General features: G+C 32.6%; 1 protein-coding gene across 15 annotated transcripts; it reads right to left on the bottom strand.

Moving 5' to 3' along the window:
- Positions 1–827: 827 nt before the first annotated feature.
- On the bottom strand, positions 828–18,343 carry LOC119637793 (glycerol kinase-like). 15 transcript variants are annotated; one of them, XM_038034091.1, is made up of 4 exons: positions 6,085–6,240; positions 2,284–2,946; positions 1,094–2,225; positions 828–1,030 (listed from the first exon to the last, which is right to left on the bottom strand). In XM_038034091.1, exons 1-3 carry the CDS (start codon positions 6,119–6,121, stop codon positions 1,129–1,131), a joined length of 1,797 nt encoding a protein of 598 aa, XP_037890019.1. In that variant the 5' UTR covers positions 6,122–6,240; the 3' UTR covers positions 828–1,030; positions 1,094–1,128. The 15 variants fall into 15 exon arrangements, with proteins under 15 accessions (XP_037890019.1, XP_037890026.1, XP_037890033.1 ...); XM_038034098.1 differs by lacking the exon at positions 6,085–6,240 and adding an exon at positions 17,883–18,343 and having other exon boundaries at positions 828–2,225; XM_038034105.1 differs by lacking the exon at positions 6,085–6,240 and adding an exon at positions 17,540–17,561 and having other exon boundaries at positions 828–2,225.
- Between the last annotated feature and the right edge of the window lie 1,214 nt (positions 18,344–19,557).

Here is a 19,557-nt window from a genome sequence, read left to right as displayed (position 1 = left end):
TGCATGATGAATAAGTAACAATAAGATAAACAGAGGCCAGCACGTAAGAGTGTTTTAGCAGTAAGTTGGTCATAAGTAATATCATGCAGGTCGCGTCAAACACGTCGTAGCCAACATAAATTAAGCCACAAATATAATTCCTTAGAGCATAAGCATACGCTGAGAACATGTTGGTAATAGGACAAGCGAGCGAGACTCGGGCTATAAAAGAACAGCGCATCGCACAGAATCGTGCAGTTTGATGTCATAGCCGTCTAAGTGTGCCGCGATAATTAAAAGGAAAAAAAGTAATAATAAATATAAAAAAACCTCGTACCACATGGAAGTCATACCACAAGTCGGGTCACCTCGCTGGTTCCTTTTCCTAGCCAACGTCTACACAACGCTGTACCCCGCTTGATATACAATAAAAGGGAAGTTTAAACCATCCCACCGTAGGTTCAAAACATTTCGTTCTAAAGAAAAATTCTTGCAACGAACCCCGGATTGACTGAGTTCCACCCCGGTTAAGAAGACTCGTTACAGCTATTATCACAAACCTCATCACCCAATATCACAAATGGTATATATATGCAGTAGTGGTTGTTAGGAAATGCGACAAAAAATGGAATTTTATCATAACCCTCTACGCTAACGAAAACAATAAAAATCTGTTTCCCTAAACCGACTTCAATCGTTTATCGATTATTTATTATTCGTTTTTTTTTTGAGTATAGATATTATAATATTGGAATTCTTTACTTCACAATTGTTATTTTGATTAGAAATCGTTTTCATAAATTTTGAGATGTTTTTTTTTATTAATCAAATTAATAAAATTATAAATATAATAAAAAAACAAGATAGAAATAAAAATGGGGCAAGCAATTATGTACATAGCAATTACAGACGGTAATTTAAGGTTATGCGGGCATCAACGTAAGATTACTCGACTAGAATCGATCGCATTACAAAACTCCAATTTGTGAAAAAAAATCGTCTATTGACAACGGATTCGTTACATCAATCGTTTTTTTTTTAGAGAGACAGGCTGTAAAAAACCGATGAGATTGGAATATATCTTTACAATATTTTAAGAGTTATTTATTTGTACTTGTTTTTTGTGCATATTATGCATTTGCTTTAGTGCTACTTTTTCATAGAGTGCACGAACATAGCAAAAGAAATGAAACAGAATAAACTTCCCGGTACAGAAGCCAATAATTGGTAACGTTGTTCTGTCATAGTACTCGATTTGGGACGAAAAGCCCAATCAAAACTGCGCTCAACCGCTCTTTTCCATTTACCATAACGTTGTCTCTGTTCCGCGGCATTACTTGTTGGCAGAAAAACGTCATAGTAGATATTTTCGTAGTATTTTTTTTCGATATCAAACTTAAACAAATCTACACCCTCAGCTTGGGCAGCGCACATCGCGGCGCCAAATGCTGTCGGATCCAAAATTTGAGAGCGAAATACAGTGACGCCAGCAGTATCTGCTTGTAGCTGCATTAGTAGATTATTGGAAGACAGTGGACCATCTGCGTATAACTTACTAAACTTATATTCAGATTCTTGATACATACATTCCAGGATATCACGTGTTTGAAAACAAATTGATTCCAAGGCAGCTCTTATCACGTGATGTTTGGTGGAATGATGCGTAAGGCCAACTATAAGACCACGAGCATCTTTACGCCAGTAAGGTGCGTATAGGCCAGTAAATGCGGGCACAAAATACACATCTCCAGTGGTTGGTACTGTTTCAGCAAATTTTTCAGCATCCGAAGCCTGTGGTAGAATGCGGACTTTTTTTTCTAACCATTCCAAGGCATGACCAGCAACTGCCACTGCTCCTTCCAGAGCGTACGTGACAGGAGCGTTTGGCCCCAACTTATAAGCAATCGTCGTTAGTAAACCGCGAGGCGATATTATGGCCTGATGACCAATATTACATAATAGAAAACAACCCGATCGATAAGTATTTTTTGTCTGACCAGGCTTTATACACATTTGACCCAAAAGCGATGCTTGTTGATTGCCCAAAATGCCGCTTATGTCAACACCATGCAAAATAGAACGTTCATCTGTAACAGAGCCGTATATTTCTGATGAACTACAAATTTGAGGCAGCATATTCAAAGTCACTGAATAAGTTTTTAGTAAAACGGGATCCCATTGCAAAGTTTCAATATTCATAAGCATTGTTCTGGAGGCATTGGTTACATCAGTTATATGTAGCGAGCCTAAAATCCGAAAAAAACAACATAAATAAATTGAAAGGCCTACACTTTGTGCACCTACCCTTCGTTAAGTTCCAAATTATCCAGCTGTCAATAGTGCCAACTTTACAGCGCTTCTCTCGACAAGCTTTTTTTACGGCGGGAACATTGTCTTTAAGCCAACGTATTTTTAAGGCCGAAAAGTAGGGTGATATAGGCAAACCGCACATATGTTTAAAATAATTTTTATTTTGATCGGGAACACGTGCTAATACTTGGTCGACTGTATGATTTGTGCGTATATCATTCCAGACGATGGCATTGTACAACGGCTTGCCACTAACCGAATCCCAGACCACTGTTGTTTCACGTTGATTTGTAATACCTATTGCAACCAGATCCTCTTTCTGGAAACTTTCAGGTAACTTAGTTATAGCGACTTCGACACAGCGATAGACATTATTAATGATAACGACTGCGTCTTGCTCGAACCAACCCGGTTTAGGTGCAATCAAAGGCATTTCCATTCGGTGGGTGGCAATTTCCTCAAAATGGGGCGTAGTAAAAATTGAGAAACCGACGGTACTAGTGCCCTCATCGATAACACCCACCAAGCGGTGAGGCAGCATAGAAACCTTACGATCAAGCCGATGTTGAAAAGGCACTTCGGCACTAGAACTTGGTGGCGCATTTTTACCTTCTGTCATGTCGTTTTTATATGGGGAGCTGTTTCCATTAGATGACTCTATAATTGCAAAGATGAACAGAAAAATCCATTGTTCGTAAATATTTACCATTATATTGATAATATTAAACAATAACTACAAAATATTTTCACGCCCACTGCCCTTAAACATGGACATAAAGTAAGTACTTCGCGAAAGTAATTCTAAGGTGGAAAGAAAATTTTCAATCTAACTAGCGAAGACGAGCATAGCACGATTAACTACTTGACATAATTACATACACAGGAGCGGAGAATTAAAAGATAATTTACAAAGAGCTAAGCAATTTTCATACCTTTACCTTAATAGATGGGTATTCAAGATTCGTTGTGAGGTGAATGCATTCGCATTCGTTTATATATATAGTTATTTGTTAATGAACATTTCTTAATTATTTTTATGAAACGTGTCCCTTTTTTTTGAATTATTTATAAAGTTGTACGACAACAAAAATGTATACAAATGACTCACTAAACTGGATCGATCTTGGTTTAGTTCAATAAATATAAAAAATTTAATAGATTTTCTAATCAGTGCTTTCATTGTCCGCTTAAGTTTAAAATTTAATTTGAGTTTGACAATTTATGATAAGGGAAAACTGAAGAGGAGGGAGAATAATGTGGATGTCGATCAGAAATACAATACAATTGTCTGAAACGTGCCTCCGTCAAAACTAAATTGAATTATGATTCATGTGAATTATATTTTAGAATCTAAAGAACAGTTGGTTCAAACAGAATCCAATTTGAGTGATAGACGGCTATAGTAATAAGTAAATTTTATTGAATAGAAAATGTTATTAAGCAGTTTATACTATATACAACAGTGCGTAGTCACTAAGGTTGTATGAATTACTGTTCAATCATTGAATTTTTCACATTGTCTACTTATAAATAACACATGAGAGTTGTTGTTAATGGAAAAAGTGAGACGCTTGAGGTTTGATTATTAAACAGCCTAGAACGATTATCGAATAGCGATTAGCAAAACATTGCATCACATATTGGCATTAGTATTAGCTACTAATGCTAACGTTAACGCGTTTGCAAAAGCATTAATGATGAATTCGATGAAACTGGCGAAGACCAACTTTATCTTCGGGCAACTATTTATTTTTTCCTAGTTATGTTTTAAACAAACAGAAAGAACTTAATGCCTTAGAGAATAAATGTTAAGTTTTCCTTTAAAAAGGCTTTTGGTATTCATTATCAGAAACTTGAGGATTCAGATAAATCTGGAATTTTTAATCTTATTTTAGGATTTATGAAGAACTGTCTCTCAACGCCAACAAAGAATGCACAAAAACTGGCGAAAGCATACTAAACCCACATAGCGAGCACAACAGCAAAAACAGCATACATAACAACAATTCCTCAATTTATAAATGAATAAAGTTGCCTTCGTTATTCATCCAAACAATTGTCATGAGCTTTCTATTTAATAAAGGTTATTCGCGAAATGTACGCTTATCACACATTTGTGCAACAGCAACCGTATTGCATTAAATATTTTATTATCATTTGTATGCGTAATTTCATATAACACACACATTCATATAGCGCACATGGTTCAAATGAAATTCAATTTAACACGCACACACGCACATGCTCATGAAAAGAGAGCAATAAACCCAAAAAAGGTTTGCATACGAATAATATTAAAGAAAAAATAATTTCACATATTTGCGTATTATATACGAGGGCTGGATGACAAACGATGTAAAATTTGATTTTAAAATTTTGACAAAAAAGACTTTTTTTGCGGATGAGAAATGAATGCACGTATACGTGTCAGAAACGTGTGATAAAGCGATTGGTAAAAATATAACAATCCTGACCCAAAATAATTATTTGTAGATCGAGCTATCGCATGCGTTGTCTAAAATTTGGAAACGATACTTTTCGAGCAAAAAATCCATTACTAAAGCATGATCTGTGGCAGGATCATTAGGAAGAAAACTGGATTTTATTGTTATTTGCATGAGTTTTGGGCATATTTTTTTATTAATGAATAAAGTTTCCGTTCGTAGAGCATTGATGATGATGAATGATCATTCTTCATTTCTTTAAGCAATGATATTACCTTGTGTGTGCACTAAAGATAAAGGAGATTTGGGATAAATAGGATAAAAAGAGTGAAAAGATTTTTTAAGATGCGAACTTTTACATATGAATGCACAATTTAGTCTTGGAGCAAACAATAAAATTTTTTTTTTTAATTTTTAAAAACGAAATAAAGCGTAACCACATTCAAAAAACTTTTTTTTTTTCTGTTTTCAAGAGTTCTGTTATCGTAACTTTACACGCCACAAATTCGCACCTAAAACAAGATTGCAAACATTTTTTGAAAATATGAGTCAAAACATAATAAGTATCGTACGATTTCTTTGAAAAGATGTTTCCCCCAAACAATGCTCACTAGAAAATCTAATTCTGAATCGAATATGCAGTTAGCATTTCAAGACTGCCGTTAGTTTCGTAAACTGAAAAACCTAATCTCGAAAAAAGCACGATTCAATTTTAAACTATCCTTAAAACGATTATTGAAATATTTTCTGCAAAATAATATTTTTCAATTCGAATATTTAACGTATCATTTACACCAATAAAAATGACAATGAAATAGATTTACAAAAAAAGAGTATGTTTTTGATCAAAAAAAAAAAAAAAAAAAAAAAACAGGCAGCGCCCAAGAGATATACAGTACGGACTGTTGATATGTTCGTTCTAATCGTCATATTTTGCGCCCTTTAGCTTTCCTGGTATATACATAAACGCTTACGACTGGTCAGTATTTTCTGTTCGATAAATATTTCATAGCCGTCATAGATAACACTATAGGCCCTGAAGTACAAAAATTCTTAATACATACTTTAGAAAGAGCCAAGAAAGAGACGTGTGTTAAAGTGCACTAGCCTTCAAAAAGACTTTTTTTAAAAATAGTACATCCAATGAAGAAAGAAAGTCTTTCATTGTCAGATCAAGGACTTTTTTAGCATGCCCTCATACACACTCTTTAAAATAAAAATTCAAATTAATATATTTTTTTTTTTTAACTCTCTTTTCTATGTTTTGCTATATACATACACTTAGCACTCTTTTCCTTCGATTAGGAATACAAATTGAAACAAATATTAAACGCGAAACAAGTTTTCTTACTATTTCCAATGAAATGCTTATTGAAATATATAAACATAAAAAAGAAACGAATTTATTATCCGTAGCAAAACGTGTCAGCCTTATTTAAGTGTCATGCACAATCTGTTAAAGTGTAACGCATAACCTGAATGCTTGCTTTCTGTACTAAACATATTAATAAATATAGAAAATAGAAAATAAAACCGGCTGCTGTACTCCGTTTACTTCTCATCCAACTGATAACTTGTCCAAGTGTATGTACGACGGTGTCTGTTTATAGAAATGAAATCAAACAAACAAGCAAACAAAAATGAGAACATTAATTTTTAACCTATTGATACAACCCATTCCCGACTAAAACAGTTATGAAAACAACTGCCATTTCAGTCGCGATAAAAATTTTAATGGCAATATTGTGAATGCTGTCTTTGTTTCTAATGTAATCGCTTTTAAACAATTTATGCTTCTTTTTTTTTTCTTATTTTTATCAATTGAGCTTTACTCTATTATACACTCATCATTGCTAGGCAGAAATCGAGTGAAATTATTAGAATCTTTACGCAAAGACAATGTAAATATATAGATAACTCACTTCGTACATTGATTCGCTAGGAAACATAGAAAATGACTAATGTACGAACGGTCAGCTACGCGATCTGACGAGAATTCTTCTTCTGTTTCGCATTTGCTGCCGATCGCTGTGAGCGCTCTTGCAATTGTTGTTGCGTAAGCTGTGAAAAGGTTGGTTGCAAAATTTTTCCAATAAAATTTATTTCGCACTTTTAAATTTTGTTTAATCGATTCAACTACTGAAATTGTGTCTGTATGTTTATCTCAGTGAAAAAATGTATGCAATGCTAAAATAATTCATTATCAAGGTATCAATCTTAAGAATCCTAAGAATTGACAAATCGAATGAAATTTTTCTGAGGAATAGCGCTGTGCATGATCTTGTGCCTGTTGTTTTTACTGATGCATTGGAAACTTAAGGTTCAACTGCGGCGTCGGTTCCGATGTCTTTATCAAAAAATTCAGAAACGCAATCTACTTTCGATACGTGAAATTTCAATCAATTTCATTGATCCGGTTTAAAGGAAGGGCGCCATTTTCATCACACTCCCAACCACTTCAAAAATGACAATTTTGCCATGAGATACTCGGCCTCACGGATGAACAGATAGATATTAACCCACAATGAAATAAATTCAACTTTTCTTTGAACCTAAAAATTTCTTCGGTTAAACTGTCATAATAATAAGTGAACTAAGAAAATGCACTTTTTTATCTAAATGAGACGACAATTTAAGTGCCTCTTGTGCGACAAGCAAGCCGATCGAAGTGGCAAAAGAACTTAAATATTACGGAAGTTAGCCTTAGAAAAGGTTTCTCGATTATATGTATATAATAATTACACTGTACGTCACTTGTAGTAGAAAGGTATATTAAAGTTATATAAAATTAACACCCAAAAAGGATAGAAAAAGGCCCACCGATCGATTCAGAATCACCTTTTGCATTTATCTAAGGTTCTCCACTCGTCTGTCTGGACGCCCGTCTCATTTTCTTATGTTCAACATGTAGGCATATATAGCAATTTTTGAGCTACTTCGATGAAATTTGATAGACTAAGTTAATTTGGATTAAGCACGAACGTTATTGAATACGGTTCAGATCGGCCAATTTCTATATGATATCTTATTTTGAGAGAAAAGTATTTAATGATAGGCCGCGCCCTGCTATAATGTCTTTAATTGTTGCCACAATTTTTTCTCATTATTATTGCTTTTTATGAATTTAAACGAAAATTTAAAAACTTGAAACTTTTTGGCAAAAATTTTATCAAAAAAATGTTTGAAATTGGTCGCTAAATTGGATTGTATTTATTCATCATTTTAGCGTGGAAGAAGTGTTAAATTTAACAATTTAAAACAGTTTAAATAATGTTAAAGTTTTCAATTTTTTTTAAAGAGGAAATTAAAATTTTGCTAATTATTTAATTAATTATTCAAGTGATTCATAATCACGGATGTTAATGGTGTTAGCTGAATGAATTAAATAAAAAAAAAATATTTTTCCAATTTGTTCGACTTGTTCTGATAGTCAATTCGTATGGATAAAATTTTTATAAAAATTTGGTTTTTTATTAGATAAACTGTTGAACTTCAAATAAGACACAATAACAGGAATAAAAAAAATAGCGCGACTAAAATGAATAAGTTGAAGAAAAATAATATGTGATGTATATATATAGGTGCTTGCTCGTATTTTGATCACTTTTTCACGTCAAAAAGGCATTTATTGTGAAAAATTGGCATAATATATAGTAATCAAAATATTTTTCATCATTTTCGACAACTTTTTCTCATCTTCCCAGCAACATGCCGATACCGTGTCGAAAGAAGGACGTTTGGTGGCGATCCAATTGTCGATCCATCTTCGCGCTTCTTAAACATTTCGAAACCGCGTGTCACCCAAGCCGTGCTGAATCGATCCGAACAACTGGTAATCACAAGATGCTATGTCTGGTGTGTACGCTGGGCGCGGCATTTGAGCTACAATAGTGAGGTTGTCATGAAGGAGAATGACTTTACGTCGATTAGTTACTACTACTGGCCTTTTTTACAACAATATACCATTCAATTTGTTCAATTGTTGTCCGTAGGCATCTATAGTAACAGTCTCATTCGGTTTTAATAGCTCGTAATACACCACACCTTGTTAATCCCACCATAAGCACAGCAACTCTTTATCGCTATGAATATTCCGTTTTGGTGTCACTATCGATGGCTCTGCTGAACTAACTCTTGACTTTTTGCGCTTGGGATTACCGTAGTAAAGCGACTTTTCGTCGCCAGTCACAATACCGCACAGAGAACTTTCCTTTTTTTGCCTGGAAGGCGATAAAATCACGAAGTCGAAACGGTTCGAAATGGCATTTTCACTCAATTCGTATAATAATCATTTTCCCTCCATTGGAATCCTTCCCATCGCACATAAACGTCTAGAAACAGTTAATTCATCGACTGCTGAGCTGTTCGAAACTTGTTTGAGAGTTTAAATAGGGTTTTCGTCCAACAAATCGTTGTCTTCGAACCTTTGTATTCCTCCCGGCCGTTCTTTATTATTGATATCATTATCACCGCTTTCAAACCGTTGAAGCCAAAACCGACGATATAATGGAACAGCTTCACCATAGGTTTCTAAAAGTGGAATTCTGCAGTAGATTTTTTCAAATGAAACAACAAAACTAATGAATTTCGAAAATCCAATTTCGAGCGTTCCTTGATTAGTGCCTGTATACGCTGAATAACTCAATGATACTAAATAGGAAACTCTTATTTTATGTAGAGAAAGGTCAAAATCATCGAATTTAATCGCTGTGCAAATTGATACTTCGGATTATTTTATCATTTCATGTATAGATGTCACTGATCAAAATACGTGCAAACACCTATTATATACATGTCATGTTGGCAAAGATGGAACTTTTAATTTACAATTTTGGGAACTCTGGTGTTATTTAGCAATGACTTAATATTTTGCTCTTTTTTTTTTTTTTTTGTTAAAAAATTACACATGATGGCCGTAGAAGTAAATTATTCCAAACTCTAAAAATATTAATAATAAAATTAAAAAAACTATGTTTTGATAATGGACTGCTCGGAAATTCATACTGTCATGACGTATGATTTCTTACGGAACTGCAACATCGCTTGCCAAATTTCGCATTGGTAACTTTGACCTCACAAATAATCCATGCGGTCGCTCAGAATCAAAGGTCAATAACGGTGTTGAGTCTGCCCCATCTGAAAGTACTTAGGAATAATCTTTATAGTTTGGTCTAAGCGAACAAACAATATTAACTCATTTAGCTCAAATCGAAAAGAGGAAAAAATTAGATAGTGTATTCCCCATAAACTGAACGAAAAACAGATACGAGAGCGTTTGTAAGCTTGTTTAATATTGCTTGTCACAAATTTGATCCATTTTTGAATCGAACGACCAATTGTGATGAGAAATGGACTCAATATGACAATGGCAAACTTTCAGTGCAATGGTTAAACAAGGATCAATCACCAAAATATACTCCAGAGCCTAGCATTCATCAGAAGAAGCTGATGGTGAGTGAGCTCATCGATCACAGCAAAAATATATGGTAACCGACTAGACAATGTAGTGACTTAAAAAAAGAGAGCTCAGATAAGTCAACAAGTCGACTTCTGTCTTATTGCAAGCCAACGCCGCGGATCACACTGCGTAAACGAGCGGTACTTCTTCATCATCCCCTTTACTCACCTGGTCTACTTCCCACTGGGTACTTCGTAATTTGGAGAACTTCTTGCCAGAAAAAAATTTCAATTTCGCAAATGCAGTACAATTAATCTTACAGGAATTCATATGTTCTCGTCGGTCTGAACAACCTCCCGCTTAAAGGGCGGACGGGTAGAGACAATATGGGCGCATACTTTCATGAATAAAATAATTTCTTGTTTTGTCAATTATCAAACTTTGCCTTTTTTTCAAATTTCCAAGAATTCGTATGTTCTCGTCGACCTGAACCAGCTCCCGTTTAAATGGCAGAAATGTGCAGACAATATGGGCAGGTACTTTCATGAATTTAAATTATTTCTTGTTTTGGTCAGTTATCAGCAAACTTTGCCTTCTTTTTACAAATTTCGTCCTTGACGACCTCAAATAAAATAGACAATCTGTGGAGTTATTTGCAGAGATATCCAAACGTATTGCATAAAATTATATAACTTTTTGATACGAGAATTTAAAGAGAAATGAAAAAATTAGGAAAACGCCTTTACAAATCCACAGTATGTATTTTAGACAAAAATCCACGTTGAAGCATCAGATAAATATAAAACTTTGATATTTTCAATGCGAATCTATATACATAAGTGATGAAACGCATTTTCTACCTTTGTTTATTTCAGTCCTTATCGCCTCCCTTATGCTAATGTTATTTACAGAATATTAATTACGCAACAGAATGTTACTGTGAATATTATTATTATTATTATTATTAATTTCGCCAGAGAAATAAATTCTAAGACTAAACTCTTAAAAGCACTAGCATCTAAGGCTATCGGCTTTTATTAAAAACTCTACCGCACTTGAGATTCGAACCCACGACCACTGAGTTGCTAGTCGAGACTCTTGCCTACTCGGCCACCCAGGCGGATTTTACTGTGAATAAAACTACGCACTTTGATGAGAAGTGGATTTTTGTTTAGATGCGGATAATCTAAATACCGTTTATATGAAAGAAATAGTAAATTTATTTCACGATTTGGATAAATTAGCTGAAGACTTGCAAATAAGATTTTCATTTGAAAGTTGTGATGATGTGATCCTAAATAGTACATATAGTGTATCTAAATGCGTTCTTTCAGAACTTATTTAAACTAATATTAAACAAAAAGACAAAGAAATAATATAAATAATAAAACCGTAGCAAAGTCTGAAACATGCAACGACTGATCTAGCTGAAAGAAAACTTTCGTTATCACCGTGTTACTTGCTTACTTACTATTATCCTCATACCATTATTTATTTTATATATTTTGTTGTTATTTCCCTTATATAAATCCTAAAGTAAATACATATATAGAGTAGCCGAATAGGTAAGAATCGTGACTACCAACTTCGTGTTTGCGTGTTCAAATCTCAATGCTGTGGCATTTACTTTCATTGTAGCTATAGTGATAGTGAGTCGGTATAGGCATAACACCTTCCGATTGAGCACACACCCACTAGACTGCGGCCAACAACAGACAACTCTCTATCTCTTTCCCATTCTGTACTTCTTTCTGACTGTTACCACGTTACGCCTCTTGAGGGCTTCCTCTGGACGATTGGCCATATAAAAAAAATATATTCGTAAGGAGTTAAAAATTTCAAGTCAATATACTCAAAATCGATTGTTGCTTCCAAGCCAAGCACATTGAGATAGAAAATTGCAACGCAAACATATTCTTGGCTTATTAGCCTAGGTCAGATCTAAAAATGGACTCCAGCCACATAACACAACAACATAGCACAACCAAAATAAATACTACTACTAATACTATCAGTTAAAATTACATTATTATATTATAATTAACCTTTTTTAAGTTTTAATTTATCGAAATATTTTAAGGAATATAATTACTACACCCGACGGAAAAATTAAAATGTTATGGGTACCAAGTCGCATCGGTTTATTGGGAAATGAGCAGGCTGATCGAGCGGCAAAGTATGCTGCTTCTGCTGCTCTAATTATGGATGATTTCATGGAAAAGTTGGATCTTCAAATATACATTGAAAGAAAAGTTAAAGAGAAAATTGCAAAAGGAAATTTACAATAGCATCATCACCACTACTCTTTCATTAACCCTCAATTAACTCCACCTTTATATCCAACAAATGTTGAGAAAACCAAGATCCAAACATTTTCGAGAATTTGCCTCGGTCTTACAATTGCAACCCACCAATGGATCTTGAAGAAGTCTTCCTCCCCAATCCAAGAACCGAATATCAATTCTATATATTACTTTATTAATACTACTAAGCTCATTATCTAATGTACATTTATTTATATTAGAGCCGATAGCCTGTGTTGCTAGTGCTCAATGTCTTTTTTTTTTTAATCTAAGAATTTATTTCATTAGTCTAAAATTATAATAATAATAATAACAATAAGTTTTAATTTATCAAAATATTTTTTTAAACGAACACTATTTGCCTAATCGATGCATTATGTATAACAATACGTAATGTAGTAATGTAAGAATATAATAATACAATACATAATATAAATCTATCCACATTTATTGTCTTTGCTATTAACACATTTATTACGGGTGATAGCGAAAATTCATGTTCTTGGTTTTTTACTTCTCTTTATCAATTGAGCGTTACTAGGCGAAAAAACAAGTAAGGCTTTTAGCATTGGTTTAAGTAAAATCTTGAACACCTGTAGTTGTCAAATAAAATTATATATATTACGCTTCCGTAAGCCTTAAAGGTAGTGATTTTTAATAATTTTAATCACCTAAAAATTCGATTTTAACATGCATTTTTTCATTTTCTTTTTCATTTTTGCTTCCTTCCCACTATTCTAAGAACGTCACTGAACGTTTCGTAATAATAATATGAATGAATTTCTTGAAATTGCAGGAGCGGAAAGTATGCCAACTTCCTTATACCCTCTGTAATACATAGCAATAATAAACGAAAATTTCACAATCTACGTAAGTGCAGGAACAGTCGTTACAATTCTTCAATAAATAAGTAACGAATACATCGCGCAAAGTGTGCAAAAAGGGGTACAAAGCGTCCATCGTTTTTATATTGGCGAGATTTAAAATGTAGGTAAAAACTAAAATCTCTTTGCACATATGAAGGAAACATTAAATATTCGCTGAAGCCGCCCACAGGCACGCTACCGATAACGCCTAATGAAAAACTAGAAGAAAGTGCAAGTTTTTCTTTAATTAATTCGAAGCTATAAAGTATAGTTATCTGAAATTTGACAATAAAACAAGTTGACTAGCGCTGCATAAAAATTGTATAACAACAATAACTTCCAAATGATTTACAACTTTGAGATAACGGATACTCAACAATCGTTCTAGAGCGAATATAGCGTAATTTTTGAATAAAGAATAATGAAAAAATATTTGATAATGAAAATATAAGCAAACAATACAGTACTCATCCTCGAGCCCCGACTCATTTACAGTTTGTAAACATAGCGTAACCCTCTTGATTCATGAAAGATCGAAAACTCAATTCTAAAGAGAATTTTCTTTAATTAAAATGTTTTTTACTGCAAACCGCTTATCTACTTAGATGATCGCACACTCTCAAGGGGCTTACCCATTCACCTTACCCATTCACTCACCCATATTCTAACAAATTTACAGTAGATATTAAATGAAAATATATTACACTTTTATGTATAGAATAAAATAATATGTTCGATTCGATTTTTACTTTTGTGATATTTTTAAACTATTGTAAAATCAAGTTCTTTTTTTTTCTTTCGAAATTAATTGCTAAAAAACGCTTACAAACCGCACCATAGCAAATAAAAAACTAAAGAAATCAATTAATGATTAGTGAAGAAACATGCTTCGTCAGATAATTTCGTAACGTTTGCCAGGAAGTACAAATAACAAATTACAAAGATCGTATGTTTTATTTATTTATTTATTTATTTATTTATTTAATTTCTTATTTATAAACGGATGTACGTACATTTAAATTTTGAGAATAAAGCATAATAGAATATATGAGCAAAAAGTGCCCCGTCTTACTTATATCGACATCAAATAAACTATGCAACTTCCGGTTAAATTTAATAATTATTAAGAACGTATACCTACTGACGAATGCCATCCAATCCTTCTGTTATAAGGTACAGCATGAATCAGCTTTAAAAGTCGACCACTTTTAATGAAAAAATTTCGAAATTATATGAATTTAGCGCTTTAAACGAAGATCAATTCCAGCCTAATTAAGCCCACGCAGTTATCGACTTAAATAAATACCTACAATAAAAGTGTATTGAGGACGCTAATAAACTTTTCATTATTTTGAAAATGTAGAACTCTAATCAAGATATCAAATCTAATCCTACATATATTAATACAATTTCTATTTGATATCGTAAGCACTAAGCCACTATACCCTACTCTACCCTTGGTCTTTAAAGTCTTTAAAGTCCACCATCTTATCTTTTTCGTTTCCTTCCATCTCTTACTGTTGCCGAATGAAGTCAATTGCAGTTTTCCCCAAAATCTATTCAATCTCAATTATTTTTTTCTTTTGACCAATGAGATTAACAAACTCATTTCAAACGAGATTGTATTTGTAACAATTGCTACAATATAAATCGCATGTTACACGGTATAGACCAATTTTCACCATAAAATATAATAAAGATTGTACCTTGTTGCTATACAAAGTTTTTCTTTCATAGGAACGTTTGCATGATAAAGCATTCAAAAAATGCTTCCACCCGATCCAAACATTCTATATTTATTTTATATGGTTAAACATTATTTTCTACCGATTTTTATTAAGCAATATGGAAAATTACACTAATTTTTTTATACAGCCACTTAATTCAAATGATACGCTGTATAGTGAATGGCCACAGAAACGGTACGATTTAATCATTTTTTAATATCATCCATATTTAAATCGTAATATATCAGTACGCCAATAATTCTGACTCGAGCGGTATAATAAAAGCTAGGTCTGTTTCACGTTCTACGTGTTGTTACCTATATTTGCACATGCTTAATGTACCCTATGCCAAAAAGGGGTGTGGGGTTTAAACTATGCTTATTTTAAAAACCATGCTGAGAGCTACCAAAAATCAAATTCGTATGATCTTATTAAGCAATGAACTTGAAAAAAAGTAATAAGTTAATAAAAAGTATATAAAAAACCAATTATAATAATAAGGTAAAATAATAAAAAGGGTAAACAAGATCGCTAAGTGAGTACAACGGTATAGCAGCACACAGTGCTGCGAAATTTATGGCAACGTGTAAAATTGCAAAATAAAATGATTTTACTTTTAATAATAAGAAAACAAGCGTAAAAAAAAGCATTGCGTGCAAATATTTTCAATATGATAAAATTGTTCCCTAGTAATATTTTTCTGGGTCAGGATTTATTGTAAAGTTAACGTGCTTATCTCATCAAATGCTAAAACAATTAGTGTATATTAACCGAAAGTAGTGAAAGTTGCCCAATAATTAATTTGCTATTATTTTCTATTTCAATTAACTATTCGGAAAATTTAACTGAACGTATGATAATGTTATCCAACTTGATTTAAAACGAACGAGAACTATAGAGCAAAGACATTTACGAACCATTTCATAACCACAGAGAGTGAATCTTTGAGCAAAAGTGTTACATAGTGTTCAACTTTACTTTTACACAAAAATAATGAATTCTTTATTCATTTTGAAAAGCATCTGAAAAGCCAACGGTTACGAAGTACTCTATTTAGCATAAAAGTAACCAGTATGTTATCATACTTTGAAACTATGCAGAATCAGCTTAATTTTAAAAAATGTCAGGCAAATGGTAATGTTCAATGATTAAATTACAGCGATTGCCGAATTTGATTTTGATTTTTTTCAAAATTTATATATTAAAAAGGAAATGTATAGAAATATCAACTTAACAAAACAAGCAAGACCATTTTAGTCGAGTAAGGCCGACTGTTAGACACTCCGTACAACTTCGCCAAATAAAGTTATTCACTTGTTCTGGTGATAATACAAACGTTACATATTATTTTCATGCAAAGGCATATTTTTCATGAAAGCCCGCATATTAGAGAGATCCTTATATGCGATGAAATCCAAAAAATAGATCAACGTGGTCCAATTCAATTATTATGAACTAATTTTCTCTATTAAATATTAAAAATTTACATTGTTTTACTGTATAAAGATTCTCTTTTCGGAGGAATGGTTATATAAGAGCGGGCTAAAAAATTACTCCAGCTGAACCAAATTTTTCATGGCAATCTATTATGTCCAAATATTAGTGCAAAGCGAGTTTCGTCGATAAATTTTGAATTTGCGAATTTTACCTCTTTAATAACTTTTCAATATAGGGCGTTATATGGGGAGTGGTCGAAGAGCGGTTCAACCATTTTCAATAGCGGTCAAAGTACGTCAGTGTAGCGAAATTTCATCAAAATATTTCAAAAATTTCGACCTCTAGCTTGGATTCTAATTCACATGAACAGACATCAAACGGACAGACAGACTTAGATCGATTCCTTTTTATATTAAGCTCTCTACGTGTTACATGGCCGTACAAACTTAATATAGCCTGTACCACAAGTGATCTACTGCATAAAAAGTTATTTGCAGTAGTAAATATAAAAGGTGATATTTTTCTTTAGCAAGTAGTACTGCTTTGTCCTTCCTTTTTATACAAAAGCGTACGAAAATCATTGTGATTGCATGCGATTTTAACATTTAAGAAATTAAGTGCAATATTCTCTATTTTCTATTTATAGAATGGGAAACATTTAATAGCCTTAACCTTCTTTCAAGGCAAGCATGTTAATGCCCTATTTGTATGTAGCAATCTTGTTCTTAATATAGTTGATATACGCATAAACAACATGAACGAGCCTTCTAAAGCTTGATGCTGATTGGCTATATAAGTGTTCCGAAAAGACACGAATAAACAAAAAACAAAAGAAAAAAAAAAAAAAACAACAAAAGACAAAAAGAAGAAAAAGAAAACAGTGATTTAAACATGTATAAAAAAGTAAAGGCATAAAATCACACCAAACAAAGACAAAATTTGTAGAAAATAAATCTTGAACTATGTACCCAATTTTCTCTTTCTAAATTACTATAAATATTGGTATACAAATAATAGTGAAACTTATCTTTAAGATTTCCATGTCATTTTTCACATCTCTAGACTAATGACTCACTTTGAAAATGTTTTTTTACAATTATTACGGACTACTTTTGTGATTTTTCATTTAAAAAATTTCACCAGTCATTATGCAAAGCTATGATAAATTTTTTTTGAATTTGCATAGTTATTACACGCAAAAGCTTTTTTTAATAAGAAAATAACACAAAATTTTTCTAGAAACATGTAATCACTTTAACGAAGGTGACTTTCACTAATCTGCATATAAGACAAGAGGAATGTTTTAGTTTGCAAAAACACACACATGTGGGAATTGAGATTATTTAGAAAATAAATAAACTTATTCAAATATCGAAAGCTATCATGGTAAAAATTTGCTGTACTATAAAAAAACTTACCTTTCTAATGTTAGCAGCAGTTTTTGTTTATATATTCACTTATTGGAGCACACATATTCACACTCTCTGTTTTAGATGTTTTTTTGTTCGATATACTAGTAAAGTTAGACGAGCCCACTTTTCTTCGTTTACCCAGCAAATCACCGTAAGCATATACTTATGCTCATAGGCTCTAACGTTATGAATGCAAAGCCTCATAAAAAATTCCTTGTAATGGTTTTAAATTGATGTCGAGCCTTTTGAAAGACACCATAATGTTTTTTAGTTTTATATACATTTTTATATACATTGCAATTCCTGATTTTTAATTATCTTTCAGTAATTATAGAATTTTTACATTTTTAAACGATTTATTTCAACATATCCCTATATTTCACGTAGAACATTATTCGAATTGCTAAGCAGATGTTTAAACAGCTGCTTCGTGATTAGCAGACAAACCAGAAACAGAACAAGCCTTTCATATTATCCAACATAAGCAAAGAAAGTACGAATTAAATATAATAAAAACGGATATGCTCCTCATGCTTCGGTGATGGGTATAATAATGTGCATAAATTTATACACAAGTAATTAGTGACTTTTTTTATTCATACAATTTTAGTAGACTACAATGCAATATACAAGCATATTTCATTATAAACGTTAAGAAAATAAAAGGAGTTGCCAAGTCACGGAGTATATCGTTCAAAATTTAAATACAAGGAAAATTATATTTTATATTTTATGTATATATGAGTTGTGTTGTTTTAATTAAACGTTTAATAACGAATGTACAAAGAATCCATGCAAGCGCCATAGTCCCTACTCCCATAGAGCTACGAAGAAACAACGCCTGTGGGTCTAATCCCATCTTTTTTACTTTACTTAGAAATCATTGAATATGGAAGGGTGACAAAAATTTAATGAATAGATAGACATATATGATTGTAGAATTAAGTGAAAATCTGTTAATTGCTTAAGCAACAATTTTGCAAAATTATTTATTTATTATTGTTTCATGACGCGATTTACGCATCATCTTACAAATATTCTAAAACGGTCCGTTTATATTAGCAAATGGATCATTTTCGGCAGTAGGAAAACGTCATACACTATCGTTTATAGTGCGAACAAGTATGAAAGGGGGTCCTAACCCTCCCAAATTAATTGGTTCAATCTCATATGATTTCATTTCTTTCAAAGGAGGTTTAAAAAATTTTACGTATGAATAGCTCGTTGCTTTAATACATATGAGGTGGTTTTTTATCTAAGGCATCGACTTGTCAAAAGCGCAATTGCTTGCCAAACACAAAAAGATATACTTACATCTTATTGATTCCTATTTATGCGCCTTTTCATTTCCAAATGTGGCATTTAAATTCACCCATAATCCGTTCTAGAAGACGTAATAGATGCTTTAATTCCTAATGACCGAACCTTCTTATGTTAGCAATTTATTTTTTCTAATTTATAGAATAAAAATGCAAATTTATAAGGTGTGCATGTTAGACTTTAAGACAAACATGCAAAAGACATGAAAAACAAAGATGTTTACAGGTTTTGTCACATAGACAAACAGACGGACAGTTAAAACGCACGGACATGCTTAGGTGCATTCCGAATTTAAAAAAGACTAAGAATGTATATACTTTGTGGGCTTTCGTAGCAAGTTTCAAATTTGGAGTGCAGTATG

The sequence above is a fragment of the Glossina fuscipes genome, unplaced genomic scaffold (assembly GCF_014805625.2).
Source record: "Glossina fuscipes isolate IAEA_lab_2018 unplaced genomic scaffold, Yale_Gfus_2 61, whole genome shotgun sequence".
Taxonomy (NCBI): Eukaryota; Metazoa; Arthropoda; class Insecta; order Diptera; family Glossinidae; genus Glossina; species Glossina fuscipes.
This window is presented reverse-complemented; position numbering and strand designations above follow the sequence as displayed.

Excerpts from the sequence above, each read along its gene's own strand:
- LOC119637793 (XM_038034091.1), bottom strand. The coding sequence starts at position 6,121 with ATGTTTATATATTTCAATAAGCATTTCATTGGAAATA. Across the intron at positions 2,947-6,084 it reads TAAGCATTTCATTGGAAATA|AGTCATCTAATGGAAACAGC; the intron begins GTAAGAAAACTT and ends TTGCAATTATAG. Across the intron at positions 2,226-2,283 it reads AATTTGGAACTTAACGAAGG|GCTCGCTACATATAACTGAT; the intron begins GTAGGTGCACAA and ends TTCGGATTTTAG.